Raw genomic sequence first — 18641 nt, 5'->3', positions numbered from 1 at the left:
CTCACCCTCTCCTCATCTCTCTCTCCCTTTCCCCACATGGTAGAGGGAAAAGGAGCCAGGTTTGAAGGACATGGGACAATTTAGAGTTAGTATTGATAGGACCCAGTGGCAGAGCTGAAGGACTGTGACCCAGTGTGTGCAGTCCTGGTCACAGGGATGGAGGACACAATGCTCTGCAGAGGGAGAAGGAACGAGAGCCAGCGGGTCCACTCCAGTTCACCGGGAGGCAGCTGTGGGACATGCAAAGGCTGGTGTCTGCAGGTCTTAGAATATCAGTATCAGATTAAGCTGAACCTCCTCACCTCAACCAGTTTCCTTTTCTTGGTGATACTGTTCTTCTGCAGTTTCTCAGGCTGGGGAGCGGCTCTGCTAACGGGAGGTCTGGAACAGAGAGTGACCAGAAGAAACAGTGCTGAACAAAAGACAGCAAGGTTTCTCGTCCAGCGGCCGGCCAGGCCCAGGCCCCCTCTCTCCGCCCCATCAGAGGACCCTCCGCCTGGGTCTGTTCCATCATGCCCCGTTGCCTGCCTCCTCCCCATCCCCCGGAAAAGTAGTTTCTGACATTGAGGGTCCTGCCTGAAGGGGCCGTGATCACAGGCCCTGAGGTGGGCTTCCCACACCTAAGCCCTGGTAGCCAGGGGTCAGTCCCTCCCTCCTGGGAGCCAGAAAGAACACCCGAGCCTGACCCCTGATACTAAAACCAAAGAGGAGCCTAAGCATGAGGAGGTAGAGGCCTGCTTCCTGAACCCACTGGCCATTTTTCAGACAGGGATGTAGCAGACCTGTTCGGAATTGGGTAGTAAAAAATCACGGCACAGTGTGAAGTGGAAGGGACTGGGCAGGCCCGAGAGCGCCCTGAGGCCCTGCATTCAGGTCATTCTCACTATACAAAGGGGCCACTGGGCAGCATGGAATGAGAAACAGAACCCCCACTCTGCCCTCCCCCTCCAGGTTATGGTCTATGTTAAACTGTCACCATCACTGTAAAAGTTGCCTTTCCCCTCCCCGTTTTGGAGATCTGGGCCTTTAAACTTAAATAGAAGATCTTATAATGGGTTAAGGGTAAGCCCTCACGGATTCTTACAGAAGTCGGCCAATTTTGAGTCGCCACGGGTTCCCTTCAATTGGTTTGTGGGGAGTTTAGGAAATGGGGCTGGGTATGGGAGACCTGCTCCAGTCCCCAGCACACGCTCCAGATCCATTAGTTACTGTTCTTGGGCTAGGCAAAGAGAAAGGATTACCTTGATCCCCTTGTAAGCAGCAAACAAAGCCAAGTGAGAAACTTAGTACCGTTTAGAGCTGCATTAGCAAGCACCTCATTCATGCACAAGCATTTTCCAAGTGAACAGACATTCCTGCGTGGCACAAACCATGCTTCCCGAGCATGCCAGCAAAGAACTAAAACAGAAATGAAAGAGTGCACCAGTCTACAAATTCAGAAAGCTCATACCCTGGCGTCTCTGGGCAAACTCTGCACTAAAGCGCCTACAGAATGGGGAGAAAAAAGGAAGCCTTGTCAATGCTTCCCACACACTGGGGGGACTTTGCAAAGGCGCCCGGGGACTCTGCTTATGTTAGAGTGTGCTGCGGAGAAACTTGTCGTCAGGAAAACAATCGCATCCTCCTGGACGTCGCTGGGAGTTATGCACAATGGATGGTTTGTTTTCAGATCAAGTTCAACTCATAATTTAGCCTAATAATTCCCAGTGTTCTTGGTAGGGCAGCTTGCCTGCTGGAACGGCTGACATTTTTGTGCTGGGGAAAAACAAGCTACCTTTATTTTCTCAGAAACTCTTCAATCAAAACACATTATGTAATCATAAGTGATTGTTAGACCAAATGGTATTATAATCAACACTGAAGAACGGGTAGAGAGCACATGTCTGCAAAGTGACACCCCCGGCTGACATCACCGCTGCCAAATTGAGCAAAACCGGGAGGCGGGGGCGGGCCGGTTCTCACAATTAGACACTTCCTTCACATTAATTATCGCTTCCCAAGACATCTGCTCTTTCTTCTGTTTTAGTGGGACTTTCAAATGAAATCCGTGGGTTTCTTCTTTCACCTAAGAATGTTTCGAGTGGATGGCAAAAGCAAGCCAAGGTCTGAAAGGGGAGCAAGGGGACACTGGGACTGCAGCATGGCTTTGTGAGGCAGAACTGGAGATTAGAACGCAGGGCTCGTTTTCAGGGTATACACACAGGTTGTATAATATGTCACATATTATACAGTGTATATAAAGTATGCATACAAGCACAGATACCGTGTATTTATATATACACAAGACTGTATATATTGATATATATATGTGTGTGTACATATATATACGTAGAGGCAACCTGATGCTTTTTTCACCTTGATTTTCACTTAAAATTTGAAAAGTAAAGCAATCTCAGCATGGTTCTTTCATATTTCACAAGCATATGTTTACAGCTGTGTTGCTTCAAAACCGGAGATGAGAGGGCAAAAGGAAGAAACCTGCATAGTGGCAACGTCAGCGAACTGTGAGTCTAGAGCCTTCGCGGTTGCGGATTGTACATGAATGCTTAGTACTGGATGCTCATCCAACACCTGGGGTTTTGCAGAAGGCTGTGAATACTTACTTGACAATTCCCTGCCTCCAAAGGAAAGCAAGTTAAAACACAATACAAGCATTAAAGGCTTCTTTCCAGGCATCTATAAACAGTGCTCATAACATCAGACATGGGAGGGACTGCCAAAAATGTCAAACACGGCCAAACGCTAGAGCTTTAGCATTTTTCGGCGGCTCTAAATCCTTCCAGATCAGAGTCCGTTAGAAATGTGACCCTGAAAAGCTTTGCTGAGGTGGGAAAGAGTAGAGCGTATGAGAACATTCACTCACTTTCCAGTCCAATGAACTCTCTAGAGCTGCTGCTGCCAGCTGGCACACGAGAGGAGACGGGAGCGGGGAAGGGGGAGGAAGCAGTGCTCCTGGGAGCCAGCAGGGAGCTCAGAAAGGTTAGGAGGGGTGGTGAGGGGACAGGCTCGGAGGTGGAAGGGACAGAGACACCACGGGGCCTCCTGGGGGCATGCAGGGCTTTGAAGACACCCCGGGAAACAAAGGAGCAAGAGAGCTTCCATTGGGCAGGAAATGTGAGGGAGCCTGGCAGAGAGCAAACAAACTGGGTCGTCAGGAGAGAAGACGATGGACAGGCTGAGCCTGTGAGAGCAGGAGGGCAGCTCCGCCTCGGAAGCAAGGCAGGGACAGGAAACCCAGGAGAGGGCTGAGAACTCAAGCAGGGGCTGGGTGCTGAGTAAGAAAGTGGCCCTCTTCTTGCCCAGTGCTGGGATGTGGGCTGCTGGAGACCCACCTCACACCTGTGGGTAGAGTCACTACCTTTGCCCTCATGTCCCCTATGGAAACGACCCATTCAGTGGGCAGGGAAGGTCAATCCCTGCTGTAATCTCATCATCCAGCTGAAGAAAAAGCTTAGGCTCACTTGAAGATGTGTAGAATGTTCCCCGACACAGGCTCTCGTCCACAAAAGGCCCCCCAAGGGTGGCCAGTCCCTGGGTGTCTGTTCCTCCTTGCCTCCTCCATGGGGTGTTGGCTGGCAGAGCACATGATGACCCAAGCTGTGCAGGAGAGGGTTCCGAGACAAGGGGTTTGGGAAAGCTTCGGAAATGACTGAGGAGGTAAAAACCAGCGCAGTGTGACAGCTGACTGGGGAGGCAGGCTCGGAAGTTCAGCGAGGAACAAAGCGGTTCCAGGCAGCCTCTGTAAAGAAGGGTGTGGGTGTGGAGAAGCTCAGCTACATTTAGCCAAGAAATGCAAGTTTGGAATTGTTTTAAGTGTTGCCAGTCAGATGATGTTCAAAGTGTCACTGGAGGAAATGTAGCTATGTTTCAGAATGTGCTAAGAAATGTTCCAAGAGTTTTCAAAGTGTCTCGGGAAACTGAGCTACTCCTGGGTCCTGGTTTTAGGTAGAAAACAAAGGACGACCTGGAGATCACTGTAGAATGTCCTCAAACGAGATCTATCACTTCATGGATGGGCCTCAGGGACGTGTTTGCATATGTGCATTTTTCTGGGGTGAAGGGGGCATGTTTTAAAACAGATTTGCAAAGATGTCTGTTGAGAGAGAGAGAGAGAGAGAGAGAGAACACTAATGCTCTAGGGTAAGTCCAAGTATAGGAAAAGTCTCCAAAGACACGGGGCTATTTTCAGAACAAAAGGAACTGGATTATGTTAAATGTATTCTGTCTTCCAGAACCATCTGTAGAGCTGCACTGTGGCAGAGTGGGGTAGAAGGGAATCAGGCAGGAGAACTGTGGGTGACCTGAGAGCCTGCCATCTTAAAAATGCTCTTGACTGAAGCCTATAACATAACCCTTAAAAATGGGGATATAGTCCCAGACGTGGCCATATAAGGCAAATGTCAATTTATTCGGGTGAAAAACTGAGGGCATAAAGGATGGAGTGGAGGAAACTATGATTAAGGTTGGCAAAGTATTGAAGAGGCCACTGCGGTAACCCAAGGGAGTGACAATGAAGATCTGAACTAATGCAGTAATTATGGAGAAGGCAATAGGTGAATAGTTAAAGAAATATTGGTGAAGCAGACTTCAAGGAGATTGTAACTGCTTAGCTCTTGTGGATAGAGCAGGAAGTGAAATTCAGCTGGAATGCCAGTTTTCCACTCGGACATCTGGGTGGATGGTGACACACTGACTGAGACAGGAGATTTATGAAGAAAGGTGATGAGTTCAATTTTGGTGTGTCAAATTTTGCACATCTGCAGGTTTGCTATCCTAATTGAAAGTTCAACTGAAAGGTAGAACTCAGAGATTCAGGACCTTGTGCATCATCCCGCAGTGGGTAGAATATATCAAATCGATCAGGGAAAGGGGGCACAGTACAAAGAGAGGGTGGTCAAAGGTGAAATCCTGAGGACCAATAGCATGTGAGGGGCTGGAAGAGGAAGCAGAGGCGGGACACTGAGAAAGGATGGTTGGAGAGGCAAGAGGAGGTTGGAGAGGCCAGGAGACTTGTTTCCAATGTTGACAACTTTCCTGTCCAACATGGTGGCCACTGGCCACATGTGACTCCTGAGCACTTGAACTGAGGCCAGTTCTAACTAGGAGGTGCTACAACTGGTAAATACACACCCGATTTTGAAAACCTAAAAGTAATTAAAAAAAAATGTAAAACAACTCGTTAATAATTTTATATTGGTTACATGTTGAAATAACTTTTTATATATTGGATTAAATAAAGTATTAAAATTAATTTCATCATCTATTTTAACTTTCCTAATGTGGTTAATTGAAAAATCACATACACATCTTGCACTGTATGTCTAGTGGACAAAGCTACTGTAGAAGAAACAGGTCTTCCTTTTTTAAAAATTTTCTTTAAAAATTTTTTTCCATTTATTTGAGAGAGCAAGAGAGGAAGGAGGAGGAGAATGGGAGAAAGGGGGGAAAGAGAGAGAGAGAGAGAGAGAAGCACCAACTCATTGATCCACTAAGTTGTGCCATTTAGTTGCACATTCATTGGTTGATTCTCATATCAGCCCTGACAGGGGATTGAACCCTCAACCTCAGCACGCCAGGATGACGCTCTATTTACTGAGCCACCTGGCCAGGGCCAGTTCTTCCTTTTAATGAGACAAATATAGAGAGTGGATTGGATTTGGGAATTAAAAAGTCACCATGTGAGCAGAATGAGAGAGAGAGAAAACAGTGAAGGAGAGACTTGGTAAAATCTGGGTGAGAAGGGAAAAAGGGAGGGAAAGTGAAGGTGAGACCATATATATATATAAATGTATTGTGTAAAAGAACATAAAAAATAACTCGAAGGATTTGGTTTCTTCCTTGAAGAGAGATGGGTGGGGTGTGAGAGACTGGAAGGTGTTTCTTGGCTGAGGACATAGATCTAGCTAAGGGGGGGTGATGTAGGAGGAACAAGAGGGAGCAGGGACAAGGGGGGGGGGGTCCCAGCACCAGCTGAGGGACCAGCCTTGCACAGGACCAGGGGTTCACTCCCTCAGAGAAGAGAAGAAAGGAGAGGAAGGGCTTATGTGGGGTGGAGGATGGGAAGCAAGAGAGAGGAGAGAAACAAGCGCCAAGTTACAGGTCACGTCCAGTGGCTTCTGTTTTCTCAGTGAAGGAAATTAGAAAAGCCATTTGCCAGGAGTGGAGGGGGTAGGGTTTGGACAGAAGGTTGAGGAGGAGGCAAAAATTTGTCTGACTTCTGACAGGGTGACAAATGGAGCCAACCAAAGACAAGAATGAAAATGAATGAGCAGCAGAAAGGGCCTGAGTGCCGCTGGCAACACAGCCTGGTGAGGGCAATCTGCACCAAAGTCACTTTCTAGTCAGAAGAGCGAAGAGGTGGATTGAGGAGGAAATGCAGGGGTGAAGAGCCAAGAGGACAGGAAGAATGGCACCTAGGCAGACAAAGGAAGGCCAGGAGGGAGCTGATGAACCTAGGAAAAAATGGAGGTGTCTAGGCACTGGATGTCATAATGATATGGGATGAAGAGTGGACATACTGAGAATGAAAAATCTGAAAGAGAGAAGGTCATGTCACTGAGGGAGAGAGGCCCTACAAAGAACAGTGTACCCTATGGCATGGCAGGAGCTACTGTTGACCACTTGACTACTGGCTGAACTCCTCAGAGACAGGACGCTGATAACTGACAGGAAGGGAGGGGTAGAAGATGGCAGGGCACGGCACAGACTTCAAAGGAGTGTGTGGAGCTGGTTAAAAAGCATGCCAATCTACTCTAAATACATTTATAAAAGCATGATCCGCCACACCTTACGGCCACTAACACCATTTCAAGGGGTACAAATCATGTACCCTAACAATTGCTTCTGCAAATACCTCTGCAATTATCCTATCACGACCACACTACAGTAGAGAGAGGCAGGGTAGACAACCCTGATAGCATCCATTTCTGCAAACGGAGATTTGAGAGATGTTTGTAGACTGGATTAAAATAATCTGACCTAACGCTGACAGGGTCTTCTAAGAGATGTTCCCTTTCCATAGAAAAGGGCTTACCTATTTGTGATGAGCTCTCCATGAGTAAGTGGGTTTGAGTCAACTGAATATACCGTAGGAGTATGACGTCCTAGGTGTATTAATCTTTTTTAGATAACATTTTATAGCATTTTGCTTCTGGATTATTATAGCCTGGCACATTCTTTGTGATAAAAAAAAAAGCAAGCAAACTATTCTCTAATGATTGGCAGGTTTAACTATCCATTATATAGACATTATTGCTTTGTTTCAAACAATACAGAAAAATCAAGAGATTTGAATAAGAAAATCATTTATGATGGCGGCATTAAAGTCCCTTTAAAAAGATCAACTAACTATTCAGCTTTTGGTGGAGTTTTACATAGCTAAACAATAGACTTTAAAAATTATTAATTTTGGGGATTCCCAGATGGGAACGAAGTAGGCAAACATTCCAATGGCCACCTCCCAGGACCAAATTGGATTACAACTTAATTTAAGAACAATCATCTTGAAAAACCAACTTCGGACTAAACAAAGAAGAGTCTATAACCAAGGATCACAGAAGAAGCCACATTGGGACTGGTAGGAAGGGCGGAGATGTGGAAAGGGCTGTCCGGCTCCCAGGGGTGAGCAGGGTGGAGGGTCCAGAGGGACCCTCACTGCAGGGAGGGTTGCCCTGAGAGGGGAGGGTACACAGCCCCAGGCCGGTACCCCACCCTAGATTCCCAGAGCCTAGAAGTGCACCCACACAGCATTTGACAGTGAAAAGAGCTGAGGTTTCTGTCTTTGAGAAAGAGACAAACTCTTAGAGACGCAGGCTCTGTCTTAAAGAGCCTGCGCAAAAAATCCCATTCATAGCCTCTTACTGGGGCTCCAGGATGAAAGAGCTGAAAGGATTAGAACTCTGTGAGGAGTGTGAAGTTGGTGGCCCACAGAAAGACACCATGGGGGATGGCCAATGGAACCCCTGTGCTGAGCCATTCTCCAGTACTGCAGTTGCCTTCTCTCTTGGATGTAGCAGTCTCCTCCATGCAGCAGCATCAGCCTGGGGAAAAGCAACTGCTCTACCCTTGGGAATCTTTCTTGCCCCCCTCTATGGAGACTGGACTGTTCTGAGATGTCAGAAAGCAGGGGGGCCCTGGCTGGTTGGCTCAGCGGTAGAGCATCGGCCTAGCGTGCGGAGGACCTGGGTTCAATTCCCGGCCAGGGCACACAGGAGAAGCGCCCATTTGCTTCTCCACCCCTCCGCCGCGCTTTCCTCTCTGTCTCTCTCTTCCCCTCCCGCAGCCAAGGCTCCATTGGAGCAAAGATGGCCCGGGCGCTGGGGATGGCTCTGTGGCCTCTTCCTCAGGCGCCAGAGTGGCTCTGGTCGCAACATGGCGACGCCCAGGATGGGCAGAGCATCGCCCCCTGGTGGGCAGAGCATCGCCCCTGGTGGGTGTGCCGGGTGGATCCCGGTCGGGCGCATGTGGGAGTCTGTCTGACTGTCTCTCCCTGTTTCCAGCTTCAGAAAAATGAAAGAAGAAAAAAAAAAAAAAAGAAAGAAAGCAGGGGGTATTTCAGTGACTCAGGTTTCTGGCATTGAGGCCGGAGCTTTCCCTTGCACACTCCCAAGTCTATGACTGGTGGTTCTGCCCCACAGGAGACTCAGTAGAAACTGTCCAGACAGTGGGAAGACCACATTCTGGGTCTCAGAGGCCACCCCCAGGCTTAAACTCTACCAGAGGTTTTTTCCAGTGGCCTAGCCCCACAAGCAGACAGAGGCTGCAGGAGGTGGGGATCAGGGGACCTTGGCTTTTTGCAGACCTTCCCCCAGGCCTGGAGTGGGTAGAAGACAGCCTAAGAGTGTGGTTTGGTATTTGCATATGCACCTGGGTCCAGCAAAGGCAGCCACAAACTCTGGATTGTTTGTAGCTCCAAAAAGTTTGCTGAAGGTGTCACGGGCAGTGTCTCCCACTGGTCTGTGCTGGGTTCCCTTCAGGGAGGCCCAGGGCCAGCACATCCAGTGGCCAGCTGCAGAGAGCATCAGTTTATAACCTAACGACCCTTGCTGGTGGTGTGTCCTAAAGGGATCATCAGACACAGGGCACAGTTGAGGTGAGTTCCACTCTCTGTGGTCAACACTGGCCCAGCAGCTCGTGCTCACTGGACAGGGTAGAGCTTCACAGTCAGCCGGCCTGAGTGCTGGGTATCCTGGCTCACTGAGCTAGGCTCCACATGGGGAAGGGAGAGAGGCTTGCAGCACGGACATTTAAAGTGTGGGTCCCCACGAACCTATTATTGGGTCAGGTTGAGGGGCTTAACCACTTTCTGGAGGGGCAGAGTCAGCCCCAGGGGAAGACTCTCTCAGTCTTCTTCACTGAGACTAGGGGCTCATCAGCTGGAAGAACTTTTGCAGAGAGGATAGTCAGCCTCACCCAATCTGAACCTGCTGCTCACCTCGCTGGGGAGAAATAGAATTGGAGTATCCAGCAGTGTCTGAGGGATTAGGCTCTGGAGTAGGGGCTGCTTTCCCCATACTGAGCTTCTGACCAAGAACTCCTGAGGTAGGGGGTCCCACTAACATTCCCTACCTCAGCTGCCCTAACCCATTAAGCCTGCAACCTGTAGAGGGGTTGGTGGGGTGAGGACAGTCTGAGCCCACACCACAGTCTTTCTACAGAAGACTCTGGGAAGACCACGCAGCTGCAAGAGGAGGTGGAGCAGCTGAAAAGTGGAGGCAAATCTTACAGAGCTTGGAGCTTTTATGAAGCAGCTGTCATCTCTAAGCAGAAGGAAGCTGATCCTTATACACAAGTTGGCCCCTTCCACAGTACCCAGGCACAGAAAACGCAGACACAAACAGCAAACAGAGCAGTATCTCCAGACAGGTAGCCCATGGCAGGTTACAAACAATGGCTGATGCTAACTGAAGAAGACCCAGAACCAACACAACCAGTAATGAGTGGCAGACATCACCAATACTAGGCTCAGCTAGCTACACAAGAAGTGCACCCAAAGCAGGAGTCCAGCAGGCAGCAGACATTGTGGAGAATAAATACACCCAAAAGGACAGACACTGCACAGTATCTAATACAAATGATCAAGACACCCTGAGAGCCAGCCAGTCTGACGAGATAACCACACCCACGAAAGAACCAACTGCATTCAATACCCACATACAACAGAAGGGTGAATATTACCCTCAAAAAGCATTTTTAGAGCAAGAAACTCAGGTGACCTGGAGGTCAGTACTACCAACCCCATCTTCCTCATAAAGACAGCACAACAAATTTCACAGTCAGACAGTGTTACCTAATACACAGACAAAATGGGCAAAGAAATATGACTCAAATGAATCAACAAGAGAAATCCCCATAAAAAGAACTAAATGAAATGGAAGTAACCAAACTACCAGATGTAGAGTTTAAAATAATGATTTTAGGATGCTCAAGGATCTTAGAGCAACAATGGATGATCACAATAAAATCTGAAACAAAGAGATAGCAAGCATCAAAAATGACATTGAAATCATAAAAAAGAACCAGTCAGAAATGAAAAATACAAAATAGAAATGAAGACTGCACTAGAAGGAATAAACAGCAGGCTGGATGCAGCAGAGGACTGAATTAGCTATTTAGAGGACAAGATAAACTTAAGCACAGAAGCAAAGCCACAAAAAGAAGAGGTTCAAAAAGACTAAAGAAACTCTAAGAGACCTCTCTGACAACATGAAGAGAAACAACATCCACATCATAGGGGTTCCTGAAGGAGAAGCAAACAAACAAGGGATAGAGAACCTGTTTGAAGAAATCATAGCTGAAAATTTCCCTAAATTGATGAAGAAAAAAGTCACATATGTTCAAGAAGCACAGAGAGTCCCATTAAGGATGAACTCAAGGAGACTTTTACCAAGACAAATCATAATTAAAATGTCAATGTTAAGAGACAACGAAAAAATACTAAAAGCTGCAAGAGAAAAGCAGTTAATTACCTACAGAGGAGCCCCCATAAGGATTACCTCTGACTTCTCAACAGAAACACTTGAGGCCAGAAGGGAGTGACAAGAAATATTCAAAATAATGCAAAACAAGAACCTAGAACCAAGACTACTTTATCCAGCAAGGCTATCCTTTAATATTGAAGGGGAAATATTTAATAAAAAGCTTCCCAGACAAGAAAAGACTCAAGGAATTCATTACAACCAAACCAGTACTGCAAGAAATGTTAAAGGAACATTAACTGCTATAAAAAGAGCAAAGAAAAAAATTAAGAGAAAGAATATTATAGGTTTAAAGAATAAAATGGCAATACAGTGGTCCCTTGTCTATCATGGGGGTTAGGGTCCTGAATCCTACCACTATAGGCAAAAAGTTGCAAAGTAGCAACCTTATATTTATTTTAATATTTATATATTTTAAGGCTTTATTTCAATTAAATATTCTTTTAATGATTAACAATTTTTATATTGTTTTCCATTTTTTAGGCTAGAAAATGCTTATTTTACTGCAAAAATAATTAAAATAATAAATATATAAGGATACCTATATACTGCAAAATCCTGTGATATAGCAAAAAATACATGATACAAAATTAGATATATACAATTTAAAAATCTGTGATACAGTGAGACCATGTAAAGTGAACCGCAATATGGCAAGGGATGACTGTAAATAAGTATATATCAACAACCTTAAATGTAAATGGATTAAATGCTCCAATCAAAAAACATAGGTAGCTGCATGGATAAGAAAAGAGGACCCATACATATGCCGTCTACAAAAGACACACCTTAAAACAAAAGATGCACATAGACTGAAAGTAAAGGCTAAACTGACAGCCAACATCATACTAAAGAGGCAAAAATTAAAAGCAATCCCCTTAAGAGCAGGAACTAGGCGGGGATGCCCCCTTTCACCACTCTTATTCAACATAGTTCTAGAAGTCCTAGCCACAGAAATCAGACAAGAAAAAGAAATAAAAGGCATCCAAATTGGAAAAAAAAGTAAAACTGTCATTATTTGCTGATGATATGATATGATACATATAAAACCATAAAGTCTCAGTCAAAAAACTACTAGACCTAATAAATTAATTTGGCAAGGTGGCAGAATGTAAAATTAATATTCTGAAATCAGTTGCACTTTTATACATCAATAATAAACTGTCAGAAAGAGAAATTAAGGAAACAATTCCCTTCACTATTGCAACAAAAAAAATTAAGTACCTAGGAGTAAATTTAACCAAGAAGGTAATAGACTTATACTTGAAAAATTATATAACATTGAAAAAAAATCAAGGAAGATACAAACAAGTGGAAGCATATACTTACTGTGTTCATGGATAGAAAAAATAAACATGATTAAAATGTCTATACTACCCAAAGCAATCTACAGATTCAGTGCAATTCCTATTAAAATACCAATGGCATACTTCATAGATCTAGAACCTATACTGGAAAAACTTATATGGAACCAAAAAAGAACTCAAATAGCCTCAGCAATCTTGAAAATGAAGAACAAAGTGGGAGATATCACACTTCCTGATATCAAGTTATACTACAAAGTCATTGTAATTAAAACAGCTTGGCATTGGCATAAAAACAGGCATATAGATCAGTGGAACAGAACAGAAAACCCAGAAATAAACCCATGCCTTTTCGGTCAATTGATATTTTACAAAGGAGGTAAGAGCATACAATGGAGTAAAGACAGTCTCTTTAATAAATGGTGTTGGGAAAATTGGACAGGTACATGCAAAAAAATAAAACTAGACCACCAACTTACACCATTCACAAAAATAAACAAAATGGATAAAGGACTTAAATGTAAGTTGCAAAACATAAAAACCTTGGAAGGAAATATAGGCAGTAAACTCTCTTATATCCCTTCTGGCAATATTTTTGCCAATATATCTCCATGAACAAGTGAAGTAAACAAGTAGGGATATATCAAACTAAAAAGCTTTAGCACAGAAAAAAATACCATAACAAAATAAAAAGACAACCTACACAATGGGAGAACATTTGTCAACACATCTAATTAGGGGTTAATAACCAAAATTTATAAAGAACTTCTAAAACTCAACACCAAGAAGGTAAACAATCCAATTAAAGAATGGGCAAAGCACCTGAATAGACACTTCTCCAAAGAGGACATACAGATGGCCAATAGGAATATGAAAAAATGTTCAACATCACGAATCAACAGAGAAATATAAATTAAAACCATAATGAGATACTACCTCACACCTGTCAGAAAGGCTCTCATTAACAAATCAATATACAAGTGCTGCTGAGGGTGTGGAGAAAAGGAAACCCTCCTGCACTGCTGGTGGGAATGCAGACTTGTGCAGCCACTGTGAAAAACAGTATGGTGTTTCCTCAAAAAATTAAAAATGGTACTACTGCCTTTTGACCCAGCTATCCCAAAATATATCCTAAGAAATATATCCTAAGAATCCCAAAACATTGATTCAAAAGAAGATATGCATCCACATGTTTATTACAGCATTGTTTATAATAGCCAAGATCTGGAAACAGCCCAAGTGTCCATAAGTGGACAAATGGACAAAAAAGCTATGGTACAGCCTGACCAAGCAGTGGTGCAGTGGACAGAGCACTGGACTGGGACATGGAGGACCCAGGTTTGAAACCCCAAGGTCGCTGGCTTGAGCATGAGTTCATCTGGCTTGAGCATGGGCTCACCAACTTGAGCACTGGGTTGCTGGCTTGAGCGTGGGATCACAGACATGACCCCATGGTCACTGGCTTGAGCCCAAAGGTCGCTGGCTTGAAACCCAAGGTCATTGGCTTGAGCAAGGGGTCATTTGCTAGGCTGAGGCCCCCTGGTCAAGGCACATATGAGAAAGCAATCAATGAACAAGCAATCAATAAACAACTAAGATGCTGCAACAAAGAATTGATGCTTCTCATCTCTCCCTTCCTGTCTGTCCCTATCTGTCCCCCTCTGACTCTCTCTGTCTCTGTCAAAAAAAAAAAGCTGTGATACATATATGCAATAGAATACTACATGGCTATGAAAAAGAAGGAAATCTTATCTTTTGCAATGGCATGGATGGACCTGGTGATTATTATGCTAAGTGAAATAAGCCAAGCAGAGAAAGACAAATATCATATGATCTCACTTATATGTGGAATCTAATGAACAAAGTAAACTGAATAATGGAATAGAGGCAGAGGCGGGGTCACAGGGACCAGAGGGACAGCTGTCAGAGGGAAGGGGTTGAAGGGATGAGATCAGAGAAGGCAAAGGAATTAGTGAAATTATATAAGGATAACACATAGATACAGATAACAGGACAGTAAATCCCAGTGGGAAGTGGGGAGGGAGTCCGGAAGAAGGGGGCAAAAGTAGTGTAGTGGGGGGCATGCTGATGGGGGTGAGGGTGCTATATTGAGTGGGACAGCTGAATCAATGTTAACATAATTTAAAATTTTAATAAAAGAATAAAAAATATTAATTTCAGAATTTCAGGGTTTAATAGATATTGTAGCTATAGTTCCTTCCACCTTGTTAAAGAACAGGAAACTTGCTACGTTCTACCCTCTCAGTGCAGCTGAGTTTAGAACTCTTACTGAACCGAGAGGTGAAGGGAAGATGGAAAACTGAGCCGAGAGTAAAATGCTCTGGAGGAGCAGAGACCCCCCCTTGCCCGGTCTGCCCGAGGAAACGAGGTTTGAGCTTCCCTTGCACACAACATATATGCAACTACAGGTCTCTCTACTAACTTGTAGGCTATTTAAGGTCACTGTCATCACAAACGGGATTTAATTGCAGAATTAGAGGTTCCTCCCCATTTATTGGACCAAGTGTCAAGACAGAATCCGTAGCGGTTTTGACAGATCTCAGTCTCGTTAGGTAAATTCAGCAGCATCTGCTAGCAAGACTGTCAGCACTCAACAAGCCTAACAATACAAGCTCACAGAGCAGCTATTGATCTATGGTGACAAAGGGCCTCTGTCAGGCCTGCCAGGGAAGTGCCAGGAGAGCTGGGCTGTGTATTCCTTGATGTCACCCTAGTGGGGAGCACTGTCTGCTTCCTCCTGCTCACTGCATCTCAGGCAAACTTGAAATGTGAATTTACTTACTGATAGAGCCTTAAAAAAAAAAAAAATGGAGGCAAATTCTCCCAACAGATTTCTGTCCCTAAACGTAGCATAAACATTTAGGAAAAAATAAACAAAACTAGGATTATCTATAGATGGTGGTTTGTTGTAATTCAGAGACAGCTATCTAAACCTTTCCCATATTTTTAAGCTTTGCCACCTATGAGAATGTTCTTTTTTTCATTGTTAAATCTTCCAACAAGGAAGTTATATGTGTAAAAACAGGTGCGGTGGCTATAGTAATGCAGGATTTTCTTTTCAGTTCTTTTGACCTCTGGCTACTTGAATAGATTTCAACCAAATAAACGTTTTAATGGATAGATGGTATGAAGATTAAAAAAAACAACATTTAACAAAGGCCAGTCCCATGGACAGTTGTGACATCACTGGATTTTATATGGGTGATGCAATTCCCCACAAAGAGAAAGCCACCTAAAGATGCTAACAAAATGAAGGTAAAAGTTGTTAACCAAGAATGGATTTGTAGACCATTGTAATGACAGATTAATATATTTCAATATTAAGAGAAGCAGGCTAATTCACCCATTCATCTACTCATTCAAGAAATATTTGTCATGTATTTTGTATAAGACACTGTGTTAGGCACATAGTAGTAACCATTAGACACAGTGCCGACCCTCAAGGAACCAAGTCTCACAAAGTTTATAATCCAGTTGAACTTTAACTATCTTGATGCTGTAGAACCAAATATTAAGGAACCAATATTAAATCTTTCCCATATTTTTAATGGGAACCATTTAACAATTGAACCTTAAGGATTAAAGCAGGCTATTAATTTGGGGACTGAAACAAAACAATCAATCAAAATCCCATAACATTTCTTTATAAATCCATGGTGTACATCTTTCTTTATAGGGCTTTGTTTTTACTTAAGTTCATAAATCTGTACAAATTGATTTGGCAAGGATATGAGATAGAAGGAGAAGAGAAATTCTGAGGGCTTCCTAATTTAACTATAAACACAGTTTAAGAAAAAGTGTGGAAAACCCTAGTGCTGGAGTAGAATTTTGAGAGCACTTAGTGCGAGAACCTGTGAATTAATGCACGAGGGGACCATCATTGTCTGTTGCATTGGGCACTCTGGGGATTTGGGAAACCAACACTGCCTGAGGAAATGCTATCTACTCCAGCCTTGTGTGACCACATCTGTACATCTGTAGCTTTCCATATACTCTACCATTAAAGAAACATTACAACGTCTAACTTTAGTACTGTCATCTTTCCTTTATTCGCATCACTGTCCTCTTGCGATGACCAAAAAGATTGTGTCCCCATTTATACCCCCTTTGTCCCCTCTCCCAAACTCCCTCCCCCCTTCCCACTAGGATTTGCTGTCCTGTTATTTGTATCTATTTGTTATGTATATATAATTTCACTAATCCCTCTCCTTCTGTGATCCCATTCCCTCATTCCCCTTGTCTCTGACAGCTGTCCTTCTGGTCCCTGTGACCCCACTTCTGCCTCTATTCCATTTCTCAGTTCAATTTGTTCATTAGATTCCACATATAAGTGATATGATATTTGTCTTTCTCTGCCTGGCTTATTTCACCTAGCATAATAATCTCCAGGTCCATTCATGCTGTCAAAAGGTAAGATTTCCCTTTTTCATGGCTGCGTAGTATTCCATTGTGTATATGTACCACAGCTTTTTAATACACTCGTCCACTGATGGACACTTGGGCTGTTTCCAGATCTTGGTTATTTCTACTGAGATATTCAATGTAAAAGGAAATCCAAGGGAGCTGGGTTTTTGACTCTCACTGAGCTAACACTTTTGCAAACATCAGAGATTCAGAACTAAAGAACAAGGAGGACTGAAGGTGTCAAAGGTTTCAAATGTTGGAAAGGTAATGGTAATAACAAAGTTAATATAAAAAACTCTGTCACTAAACTTTAATTTTAAAAATGACCAAAATGGAGACTGATTTCAAATAAAAAAAATTAACTGTGAGAATTTCTGCTTTAAAATATGTGCACTAAATATTTCCCCTTACAGTCAGCTGGACCTTGCAATTTTATCAGTTAGGAAGAAAATATTAAAGATGATAGAGGATAGAAATTAAAAAATTATTTTCTAATTGTATTTAGGGACCTTTCTGGAAAGCAAATGGTTTTTAATTAAGACATAAATCTTGATTGATTCAAGAGTATAAACATAATCATTTACTGAAACTTCTTTTTAGAAAATGATTGTGTACATATTACATAACCAGGTAAAACAACTGAGTATCTACACTAACTATAGCCAATAAATTGATGACGGCCTGACCAGGCGGTGGGTGGTGCAGTGGATAGAGCATTGGACTGGGATGCAGAGGATCCAGGTTTAAAACCCCGAGGTTGCCAGCTTGAGCGAGAGTCATCTGGTTTGAGCAAGGCTCACCAGCTTGAGCCCAAGGTCTCTGGCTTGAGCAAGGGGTCACTCGATCTGCTGTAGCCCCCTCGTTCAAGGCACATATGAGAAAGCAATCAGTGAACAACTAAGGTGCTGCAACGAAGAGTTGATGCTTCTCATCTCTCTCCCTTCCTGTCTGTCCCTATCTGCTCCTCTCTGCCTGTCACACACACACACACACACACACACACACACACACACAATCGATGACTAAAACTATAAATATCATAATTTCTAAGGCAAACTGCATTCATGTGCTAAGGCAATACAGTTTAAGGGTTAAAAAATAACTTTTCTATTTAAAAACAGGGATGATCTTCTCTGAGATAAGCAGGACAGGCTAGCAGTAAGTCCAAAGCCTTTCTGAGGAAGGAAAAATACATCCATCTTCTTAGTTTGAAAACTTCTGTGTGTGTGTGTGTGGGGGAGATGGTAGGTAGATAGGTAGGTAGATAAGTAAGTAGGTATGTAGGTATGGTTTGAACCTTAGTAAAAGGTGGTAAATGCTATAATAAGTATTAATGTTTTAAGGATGGTGTAGAAACAGAAAGGGTTAAATCCTACATTCTTTAATTCATCCTGGCGTAGATAGCCAAAAGCTGCAAGCTTGAGCACTTGCTAATAAAAGACCTTGAAAACATAGACTGCTGACTCAGGTGCACTGAGAAAATCTCTGATCTATTACACCTATATAGAAAAGTAAAAGCTAGTGAATATTTATATGCCAGTTTCTATAAAAACAGTTCTATTTGTATTAATTTTGTATCTTGTCATTATAAACTGTTTTTTGAACACAAGTTTCAGGTTTCAACTGAATACAGTACATCAAATAAAAAATTCAATTATATAGTTAGTCTATGCAGTTTGGCAAGGAGAGATGGGGACCATGTGTCAACCAGTAGATATTTAAAAATAAATTACAATCCATGGTCTCACTGGGTCCAATCAGAAAGACTAAAGGCTGGTTAGCTCATTAGGATTTTAACAAGACTACAGTCCACACTTGAGATATTATTAGAACCTATCTATAAATCATTTTTAGAATGTCTTGTGATTCACCTCAGTGGTGAGCATGCAGTTATCACAGATACAAAATTGGGATTGCATGATAATTTGATCCATAC

At 43.4% G+C, this 18641-nt stretch overlaps 1 protein-coding gene across 3 annotated transcripts in view; it reads right to left on the bottom strand.

Annotated features, from left to right (window-relative positions):
- Positions 1–18641, bottom strand: part of EML6 (EMAP like 6) — a 283824-nt gene that overhangs the window by 23513 nt on the left and 241670 nt on the right. For all 3 annotated transcript variants that reach the window (XM_066267137.1, XM_066267140.1, XM_066267139.1), the window contains exon 29: positions 303–381. In XM_066267137.1, the coding sequence (XP_066123234.1) occupies positions 303–381 (79 nt within the window). The remainder of the gene's footprint in view (positions 1–302; positions 382–18641) is intronic.

Source organism: Saccopteryx bilineata, chromosome 3 (assembly GCF_036850765.1).
Source record: "Saccopteryx bilineata isolate mSacBil1 chromosome 3, mSacBil1_pri_phased_curated, whole genome shotgun sequence".
Lineage (NCBI taxonomy): Eukaryota > Metazoa > Chordata > Mammalia > Chiroptera > Emballonuridae > Saccopteryx > Saccopteryx bilineata.
The sequence above is the reverse complement of the archived record's forward strand: the minus strand, read 5'-3'. Positions and strand labels throughout refer to the sequence as shown.